Raw genomic sequence first — 10,948 nt, forward strand, 5'->3', positions numbered from 1 at the left:
CTTATTAACAATTCGACCCACTTCAATGAATCCTACAAACAATTCTAAGATACCAAACAAACCCAAATCATTAACATTTCACACTCACCCCTCCACAAACACATAAAAACAAACTTACACTTATTAACAATTCAACCCACTTCAATTTGCATGTTTCTAACCAAATTTTAAGAGTTAGAAGAACTCACGTGACAATCTTAATAACAATTCAAAAGAGCTTAACAGCTTTAAGGTATTATCCAAATTTTCCAGTCAACCAAAGTAAATCCACATAAGTGTCATCAAAGGCTTAAAACTTACAAATCTTCACCAAAATCAAGCTCTATTGAACAACACATCAAATTCTTTCAAAAACTCCAATCCAACCTTAAAATGCCAAGAGCGAAAAGAATTTAGGCCAAAATTTGTTGGGTATTCAAGATACACCACGAATTCATCAAAATTAACCAATCCTTACCCAAAAAAAACTCCAGTGAAGAACCACAAGGACGGCAGATTTGAGACTGCCCTACTAAGATCAACAGACAACGCTGACAGCCGGATCTACACCATAAACATGAAGGCTAGCGGTTGGACGGTGCTCGCGGTTGGTGACTGGCAACAGACGGAGATTGGGTGAGAGAGAGATCTGATGTGCATCACGTGGACTAGCTCGATCTAACCAATGCTAGAACATGTGAACGAGCAGCGACTATTGGGCCTCGACTGACAGGACACTTCTGAATTGGTTACTAGTGTGACTGGGATGTTCATCGCAACCGAGAGATGGAGAGACAAAGGGACGTCAAAGAGAGGAAATGGAGAGGCAGAGAGGAAAAGTTCTAGCTTTCAATTGTTAGTCAATTTCAGATATGGGGTTTTAAACCCCATCTCCCGATAGTCTATCGAACCCTTCGAGAATTTATACTAACACCCAACGAGTTAATTTACTCGTTCGGAGTTATCAAGAATCCCCCGACGCCCTGATGTTAAGCGTCGGAGATTGAGACTAACTCCCGACGATCATATACGGCATTGGGAGTTAGTTTATTCTCCCGACGCCAACTTTACATCAAGAGTTAGTCTAACTCCCAACTATTAAACTCTCAACAATTGTTTCTAGCATCGGGAGAGTTTTTTTTTCTTGTAGTGAAATTAGAGTAATCAAACTTCTAGTCCTTCAAGAGAGAGATCACAAATGGCTCAAACTTTACCTTTGTTTTATTAGGATAATTGCATTGGGTGTATTTTATGGATAATGATTAAGTGTATAGCAAACCTTTTTAAAGAATTGAAAATATAGTAAAATCTATCAGTATTAGACTCCTACCAATTGTATGGTTTGTCATTGATAGACTCCCTACTAGCGATATGGTTTATCACTGATAGACTTTGAAAGCCAAATCTAAATTTTTCTATATTTGCAAATTATTTTGCATTGTCTTATAATTGCAAATACGTTGGTCTGATTGCTATACTTGCAACTACCTTTTATTATTACAACATGTTTATGTTGGGGGTTATCCAAGGAAAGGCCCAGGTGCACTTGTTGGCCCAAGCTCAAGAAAACTTTGGGAGTTCGCACATCTTGAGATGGGAAGTTGTGATCTTGAGCCTTGGTCAGTCTAGTCGAGCTCATTCTATTTCACCAAAAGGTTAACAATTAGCCAATCCTACTTATTAGAATCCTACAACCTCGACAATAAACCTACGCTCTACCAACATTGCACTTATCTTAAGCAGATGTCAGACCATGAACTCTATAAACAGTCTCATATCTCCATCTCAAGGGATACACAATTTCATGTATGTATAGAAAAACTAAACTATTCGTATACTAACTTAAGTATCAGAGTATACCCAACTCAACATCACATTGATTCAAGTTCTCATGCATACCGGCGCGAACAAAGTCTTCAAACCAAAGGGACCTCGAGAGAGAGAAAGTGGCTTGATAGATTTGCACTCCAACATAATAGATAAGGTATAAGAATTTGAACCTTTAATTTTAAGAGAAGTTGTACGTGTCAATTAAAAGTTTAGTTGAAACTTCAAATCAAAGGTCGGAAGGAAAAAGAAAAGATATAGAACCATTTAGAATGAGATTGGAGAAGGGATGGTGATGCAGGCAAAGAAACATTAGAGCAGCAGGTAGAGAATTGAATCCTGTCGGCGAAATGGATCATGAAGCAACTAAAAAGAGAATATAAGTGCACCGTGCACGTGGCCCAACATGATTTCAGAAAGTGACTCAATTGACTGCCCTTTGCCTTTGCCTTTGCCTTTGCCTTTGCCTTACCCTTTCTTTTTCATTTCTTTTTTTTTCTTTCCTCTTCTATATATGCCTTTCTTTGGCTATTCCTTCTTTTGGTATCCCTTTCCCCTTCTGATCTCTCTCTCTCTTTCCAACCTTAAGATACTAAATTTATTATATTATTCTCTCCTTCAATATACTCTTGTTTCTGTGTCGTGTTATATTGTCTTACCAAACAAGGAAAACAAATAGTTTCGTTAATTTTATTATGGGTGATGATAGGGAGAATAAACACAAACCTCCCCTAGTTTCAAGGTTCAAAAGGGTCTGTGTTTTTTGTGGAAGTAGCGCTGGCAAGAGAAATTGCTACCGGGAAGCCGCCGTCGAACTTGCCGGAGAATTGGTAGGTACTTCCCATACTCTTTTTGTTGAGTAAATTTTTATGTGTGGTTTTTCTAATTCTTTGTTTTAGGTTTCGAGAAGATTGGATCTTGTTTATGGAGGAGGAAGTATTGGCTTAATGGGACTTGTCTCTCGAGAAGTTCACAATGGAGGTGGACATGTGATTGGGTAAATTTTATGTTCATTTCTCTCTCTCTCATCCATATTCCCTACACCTAATCCACATGTACTCATTTTTATACCTTGGTGAAACTTTTTTTTCTAAAAAATCATTTTTACCATGTTTGATAGTATGGGGTTTCATCTTAAAACCAATTGACAATGAAAGGACTAACTAATCTATCTTATAAAGAATGTGAGTCCCTTAGTTTTTCCAATGTGAGATTCTCAACCATACATATAGTTGCATTCAATTTTTTTTTTAAAAAAAAATTATCTATCTTCCACAACTTTTTCGGTTGAAATACAAAAACAAAAACAATAATCTCTCTACTTTCTTTCAATTTTTTTGCATTTTTATCTTTTAGTTATTGAAAAGATAAATGTCTATAGGAAATATTTTATGGAAAGAAAGAGTATTTTATTTGTGAGGGTCGGAGAGTTTTTCTTTCTTTCCCTCAAAATTAGAAAAGTGCTTCTAAAATTAAGTCCCAAAATTTGGTTAGTAACCTTGCTTAATATATGTTAAATTAATATAATTTAATTTATGTTTGATGGGTTATTAATTTATTTGACAGAATTATCCCAAAAACATTGATGCGTAAAGAGGTATGAAATCTCTCAACTATTGTACACATATGAAATAAATTTCAAATAATATTAGAAGGATAAAGTTTTGAAACAACAGAGTTAATACCTGTGTACGGTATCATTTGAGAGTTTCACATATTATCCGACAAAAAGAAAATGTTGTGAGACTAAGATTAAGAAAATATAAAAACATAGGATAAGATTTTGATATATGAAGTAATAGATGAATAAATAATAATAATATTAATATTAATATTAATAATGTTGATAATTTAATTAATTAAAATGGTGTTGGAGAATTAGATTACTGGGGAAACAGTTGGGGAGGTCCGACCAGTAGCCGACATGCATCAGAGGAAAGCGGAAATGGCCCGCCATTCTGACTGTTTCATTGCCCTCCCAGGTCTCTTTATCTCTCTCTCTTCTAAACATAAACATTTTTAACTTATAAATTTATAATAATAATAATAATAATATTATTATTATTATGACGACCAAACAGGTGGATATGGAACATTGGAAGAGCTCCTCGAAGTCATAACCTGGGCCCAGCTCGGCATCCACGACAAGCCAGTAAGATTAAGAGGCAGTTATAAATGTAACAATCATATAGTATATAAAAGAATTTACAAATATATCAAAGTTTAGATCAGCTTTTAGAGTCTATCAGTAATAGACTGTATCGTTGATGTCTGATGAGAGTATATCACCGATAAATTTTGGTATATTCGCAATTTTTTAAGAATGTTGTTATACATTTAATTGAGTTGTTTTCAAATATAGAAAAATAAACTAAAATATTTATAAATATAACAAAATTCATATCGTAGTCTATTGTGGTATGTTACAGATAGACTGTGATATTTTGCTATTATTTGAAAATATTTTCAGTAGTTTTGTCATTTAAAATTATTTTCTTTGATTATTAATCTTTAAAAAGTTACCCACATTTATTTCAAAAGGTTGGAAAAATTGCAGTTAATAATTTTATACCATTATATCTATGAACATGCATGAATGGACATAATTGATTATCAATTTTGAAGTTTGAGATTCGATATTTTATTGTCTCCGCCTAAGATATATGGCTAATGAAGTATAATGATGGTATAGGTGGGTTTGCTTAATGTTCATGGTTATTACAATTCGCTTCTCTCCTTCATTGACAAGGCTGTAGATGACGGCTTCATCATGCCATCTCAACGTAGTATCATTGTCTCTGCCCCCAACGCTAAGGAGCTTGTTCAGAAGCTCGAGGTAAACTACCAAGAAACTAAATAGTTACTAAATGAAGTCGTAATTTACCATTTTTATATTCAAATTTCTAATTTTTTATTTCATAACAATTTTATTTTTAGTTTTCTGTTTTTTAAAATTCTTAATTATTATTTTTTTTTCTCTGGTTAAAGAGAAGATTCAAATTTCTAGTCAAATTCTTAAGGAAAAAAAAAACTTTAAAATTCCTTATTTTAGTTTTTAAAATTTAACTTTATTTTTTAAAATATTAGGATATAGGTAACAAAATACATTCACTAATGAAAAGAACTAATATCTATAAATTTATTTTGTAATTATTTCTAAATATAGAAAAATGAATCAAAAAATTTATAAATACAACAAAATGTGGTCGTCTATTTATTATTATTTATAAATATTTTCAGCAGTTTTATCATTTAAAATATTTTTTTCATTAAATAAAATATAAAAAAAAAAGTATCCATTTGGACTCTAATTAACATTGATTATCAGTCTTTCATCTTTATATTAACTTCCATAAATTGTTTAATAGAATTTTTTTACAATATTTATGGGATGGGAAATCAACCTTTAATTTTGAAGTTTGATAGAATGATTTTTGACAATTTAGTAGTGATTTAATAAGATAGAATTGGCAGGAATATGTGCCAGTTCACGACGGCGTGTTGGCAAAGGCCAATTGGGAAGCCGAACAGATGGAACTAAACGCCACTTTGCAGACAGAATTCTACCGATGAAACCTCAAAACATTGCCCAATGACCAAAAATCCAACAACTTTGCTATCTTTCTATAATTTTTCCCCTTTTTTTTGTGGGTATTTGTTGAAACCCATATGCATTTGTACAGAGAATTAGAAAATAATAAATTTAATTTTTAGACTTGTTTGCTAATCATTTCGATTCTATCGGGTAATTATTTGGGTTTTAAGTTTTTGTTTTATAACATTAAGAAACATTATTTTCACCTTCAAATTTCTTTATCTATTTTTACCAATTGTTTAAAAAACTAAACTAAATTTTTTAAATTAAAAAGAAATTTTTAAAAATTTATGTTTGTTCTTTAAATTTGACTAAGAATGCAATCATTATACTTAAAAAGATACAAATCATAATAAGAAATGAGAAGAACATATGCTTAATTTTCAAAAACTAAAAATAAAATGGTTACCAAATGGGATCTTCGTTTTTTTTTATTTTGATTTTTTTAAATTAAGCATATTTTCTCTTCATTTCTTTCTGTGATTTACATCTTTCTTAAAAACAATGGTTGAATTATTAGCCAAATTCCAAAAACAAAAACATGTTTTTAAAAGCTACTTTTTTTAGTATCAAAATTTGGCTAAATATTTTAAATCATTGGTAAAAAAATAGATAACAAATGAAGAAATTTAGAGGTAGAAGTAGTGTCTGTAGACTTAATTTTCAAAAATAAAAACTAAACAATTAACAAATAGAGCCTAAGCTTTTAGATTATTGTGTTGAGAAAATTAAAAGGATTATTAAAAAAAAAAAAACTATTATTTTCAAATTGTTCAATCATAATTTGTCAACAAATTTTTCTTATGTATTTTTTAAAATGTTTTAATTCTTAATGGAGTGAAGTGCATAAAGATAGATAAATCTTAAAATTCACTTCAGTATTATCATTATAGAGAAAATTTTTAGTACTACATTAGTATGGAAAATTTTCTATACTACCTCACTTCATTGCTTGCCATAATTGTAGCTTTTAAAGTTTAAGTGGAATTTAGAGGTGTTCAAAAAACCCGATGACCCAAAAAAAACCGATCAACCCAACCCAACCTGTATGGTTTAAGTTGGGTTATCAACTCATTTGGGTTGGGTTGGGTTCAAATAAATAAAAATTTTATGGATTGGGTTGGTTCATAGGTTTACTTAATATAACCTAAACCAACCCGAATTTATTATTAACTTAAAAATATGTTTTTTTATTACTTATAAAAAAATTATTTATATATATATATTGATTTTAATTTTATTTAATTCTAATATTTTTTGAAGAATTTATTTTTCAACAACTCTTAAAAATAGTTTTTTTTACACTTTAGAAAGAAATTTTCACTATATAAATTGAAATTGAATTGTTAATCTTAATTCAATATATGAAAATAACTAAATTAGATTTTTGCATATTTATGTTTTGTTTCTTTTTAGAACAAAATTTTAAATAAATTACCCGATTAACCCGAACCAACCCAACCCAAATATTTCATGGTATGGTTAGGTTAGGTTGGGTTGTGTTTGGTTCATTTTTAAATAAGAATTATTTGGGTTGAAAAAATTTACAATCCGAACAATTGAATCGGATTTAAAAAGTTTTCAACCCAATTCATGAACACCGCTAGTGGAATCTAGGAAGTAAATAAAAAATAAATTAATGATGTGTGAAATAATCAATAAAAGTATTAAATTTGATTGGAGGAAAGAGAAATATGGGCATTGTGGGATGGGGGCAGTGACGTAATGGTTGTACGGATTGGGAATTCAAAAGGCCCATATCCACTGTACAACCTAAGGTGATGTTAACATACACGTACTCAAAGATGTGGCCTTTACCTTATTATCTACATTTTTAGATTTTTAGATAGGGGATGTGGGTTGTGGAAGTATATAATTTGGACTCTTATGTCACCCATAACTTCAAAATTTAAATCCCATTAATTTCTTTTTACTAATTTATCATTAAATAGTTTTTCTAATTTAATTTTCAATATTTATGCCATCTTTCTTCTTATATATGGCATCTATATCATGAAAGAAAAAATGTTGTTACTCCTTAGTTCTTTTATCTTGATGATGAAGTTTTTTATTGACTAAAATACACTTCCATATAAATTTTAAAACCTTTTCAGAATGGTCCCATATTTTGAAGTATTTGTGTTCAATACACCTTTTCATATAAATGTTTGTATGGCATAAATATTGAAAATTATTGGCCTTCCCAATAAATCACCCATTTTCATATAAATGTGTTTTCTAGAGTTCAACTTGAATTATGTTGATTTTGTGCGGATGTAGTTCGATCTCTAATACCTTAGGAAACGAAGCGTGTTATGTTTGATTAGTATTCAATTTTAAGAGTTAGGAGGTCTTCTGATAATTGAGAGAATTATCTCTAGGTTCTTTTAGTGTAAAATTTCTGAACCTTTAAATGAAGAGAACTCTTTTATTTATAGGGTTCTCCAATGAATTTTATGGGTTTGGGCTTAGTTGATTCATAGACCTGGTCATTGGGTCTCATTAATTGGATCTTGGACTTGGTTGACCTTTGGGCCAAATTAAGTCTATTTTTAGGTTCAATTGGACTTAGACCCAAATACTAATACCAAATTGGACCAAAATATTTTATTTGATCCAATGTCACAATGAAAACACATGCCATTATCAAGATTTGTTAACTTATGTTTTCAATTTGGGATACATGTCAACTTTAATTAATCCCAAATTGATAAGTTGTAATTTCGTCATAAACTTAAAAAATGTCATGACGATTTGTGATTGGTCAAAATTTCTAACACTTTTTACACACTAAAGTTTTGTTAAGCTCTTACTAAATACACGTTAAAATACAAGTTTGATTCATATTTCTTGAAATTTGTTCAATTTTAGTTCATATATTTTCAATTGTTTAGCTTTAGTTTTTATACTTTCAATAAATCTTAGATATAATTCCTTAAAATTAATATTTTGACCAAAATTGGTTAAATAAAATCACAATAAACTATCCTTCATGGAATATATTTAAGATTTATTGAAAGTACAAAAAAAAAATTAAAAATATATGGATTAAAATTGGACCAACTCGAAACAGAAATAGTATTTCAACCTAAAATAAAGTCACAATTCCAAGTTCCTTTAAGAAAAATAAAGAGAGATTTTGGGGAAAGAAGGAAAATGCCTTGGATTCTTCATTTTATGGACAAGAGAAGAGTCTCTCGAAATATCAAGAGAAAAGTACTTGGAGAAAACTCCAAATAAGGAAACAGAAAACGATGCGACATTTGAGTGTTGAGATGTTCTATTAGCTTTCCCAGTAAATTCATTAATTTAATTAAGAAACCATAAATTAAAAACTTTACAAATCCTTTCAAGTTTAATAATTTAACTAATTGATAGATGCCAAAGTGAGCTTAATTTAATAGTATTGATATGCACTCTGATCCAAGAAGTCGTAAGGTTCAATTCTCTATGTCGTAATTATTGTACTAAAAAAAATTGATAGCCAATAATGTGTTTCTCGTTCAAATTTAATTTAATAAAAAGAGACCAAAATTAACTATTCAAAGACAATTGAAATCGATCACAAAATTTTCAGCTAAGAAAAATAGCTTAAATTGACCATCAATTTTTCAAGGAATTAAAAGCCACAGGAAAAAGTTTCTTAAAAAAAGAAATAGGTGTTGGAAATTAAACTTGAACTTGAAATAATCAAGAATAACTATTCATACAAAGAAATAGATGTCGGAAATTAAACCTCGTTGTCAGAGTTTTAGAAATAAATGATCACCACAAAGATATATGTAGTGTTTGTTTAATTGTCCGTGAAAATTTGTGTATTTTTATACACAAATTTACGTTAGGTTTGCTACACATTCAAAAAATACTTGTGTACAAAAATAAAATGACAATAAAAAACAACAATTAAATACAATTAAACTAATAACTTCAAATTTATATTAAAAAATTACGTTTTAACCAATTGATAGTTGGTGGAGTGGTGATGGATCGAATGTTATTGAGGTCTTCTATTGATCAAATAGATTGATAATACCAACTTGGTAATACAAAAACTAAGTAGTATTAGTACAAGGCCGGGTCAAACCACAAGAAAGCCTAGGATAGTTCCCATGAATTTTTTAATTAAAGCAATAACGGGAGGATTATGTGGAAAGAGAATGGCAAACCGAAAAGGTGTCGAGACTTTCAATTCGACCAAATAATTGTTTCATTTCCTACTCTAATTCCGTAGTATTAAGGTAGTGATGGGTCGACCCTCAAACAACCGGTCAATTTTTCCATTAAATTACTTGTTGTAGGTAACTAGGGGTTTGATGAATTACTTTCGATTGTGATAAATTTGATTAAAGACGGTAACGATTGAACACAAATTTGATGCTGGGTAAATTAAAACTATCAATTAAACAAGGTTGTCTAGCTCGGGATAAATCAAATTTATTCCTAATTTGCTACCCAGTCATTGATCAATCAGAAAAATGTCTTGCAATTTAATTGGTTTTAACTTAGCCAATCACTTCAGAAAAGTTAGAAAGAAGTCAAATTAATCAAATTAATTCTTAAGCCTAGGGGGAAAGCCTCATTAACATGCAAACTAATTAGCATTAAGGTCGAGGGCAATTACTAAGACAAATGAAATAATTAGGAACAACCTAATTAAGTATTCGATACAAATTTCTCCTAAGTTAGATAGAATAATGCTATCCGATTGGAAAAGCCAAATCAATATGCAACTCTAACTTAACTCTCGTTACTTGGCGATCTAAGAACCTAACATTTACAGATTAGGTATAAACCTATAACTGTGAATTAAACATGTTTGACCAATTTATCAGATTATCTCAAACACAATCAATCAACTAAATAAGAGCAAGGAGAAAATTCAATAAACAGTTAAAATTATATGACAACAAATTTTCATAATCTCATGATGTAACAAATCTTAAATCTCGAGCTAGATAATAGTATCTTAGCCTTGATACATGCTTGAATCAACAAAATAATGATCTAAAAAAGTCTTAATTGAGTGGAGAAGAAGAAATATGGAGATGATTAGAAAAGTAGGGAGAAATCTGCTCAAAATCATATGTGTCAAGTGTAAGGAGAAATCTGCTCAAAATCATGTGTGTCAAGTGTGGCAACTAGGTTAATTTAAATAATCCATGTCGTAGCGTTACAACGCTAGGTCGAGCATTGCAATGCTAGCCTCATCCAGACGTGCATGTTTTTTCCATCAAAGTACATAGTGTAGCTATGCTCGATGTAGCATTGCAACCTTCTAAGAATAGGTGCTCTCGAGTCTTTAGCATAAGGCACCAACATAACACAAGCATCGTTACACTGTGGGTGATGCTAATGCTACTGCCTTTCAGCTTAGAGGGACAGCGTAAAGGGAGCATTGTTATGCTCCCACAACTCCACGCTACTACTTTCCAATGTATCTCTACACTCGGATGGAGGGTTGTAATGCTCTCCCAGGAGCATTTTAGTAATTTTGAACACTTTTCTTCATTGTTATGGAACTCCAATTTTGTTCGGGTAGGTCTCATT

General features: G+C 30.7%; 1 protein-coding gene across 5 annotated transcripts; it reads left to right on the plus strand.

The window, feature by feature from the left end:
• The first annotated feature begins 2,290 nt into the window (after nucleotides 1-2,290).
• LOC120076903 (cytokinin riboside 5'-monophosphate phosphoribohydrolase LOG1-like) lies at nucleotides 2,291-5,536 on the plus strand. Of its 5 annotated transcripts, none has more exons than XM_039030859.2 (7): nucleotides 2,291-2,636; nucleotides 2,706-2,803; nucleotides 3,373-3,403; nucleotides 3,689-3,788; nucleotides 3,888-3,958; nucleotides 4,499-4,642; nucleotides 5,281-5,536. In XM_039030859.2, the coding sequence occupies exons 1-7, from the start codon at nucleotides 2,502-2,504 to the stop codon at nucleotides 5,377-5,379; spliced, it is 678 nt and encodes a 225-aa protein (XP_038886787.1). In that variant the 5' UTR covers nucleotides 2,291-2,501; the 3' UTR covers nucleotides 5,380-5,536. The 5 variants fall into 5 exon arrangements, with proteins under 5 accessions (XP_038886787.1, XP_090168691.1, XP_038886788.1 ...); XM_090312565.1 differs by having other exon boundaries at nucleotides 2,352-2,640; XM_090312566.1 differs by having other exon boundaries at nucleotides 2,510-2,636; nucleotides 2,717-2,803.
• Nucleotides 5,537-10,948: the final 5,412 nt, after the last annotated feature.

Source organism: Benincasa hispida, chromosome 4 (assembly GCF_027475165.1).
Source record: "Benincasa hispida cultivar pf3 chromosome 4, pf3_genome.v1.1, whole genome shotgun sequence".
NCBI classification, from domain to species: domain Eukaryota; kingdom Viridiplantae; phylum Streptophyta; class Magnoliopsida; order Cucurbitales; family Cucurbitaceae; genus Benincasa; species Benincasa hispida.

Coding starts and splice junctions, on each gene's coding strand:
- LOC120076903 (XM_039030859.2), top strand. CDS start 2,502: ATGGGTGATGATAGGGAGAATAAACACAAACCTCCCCTAGTTTCAAGG. Junction 3,404..3,688: donor AAACATTGATGCGTAAAGAG/GTATGAAATCTC, acceptor TTGGAGAATTAG/ATTACTGGGGAAACAGTTGG. Junction 4,643..5,280: donor AGCTTGTTCAGAAGCTCGAG/GTAAACTACCAA, acceptor TAGAATTGGCAG/GAATATGTGCCAGTTCACGA.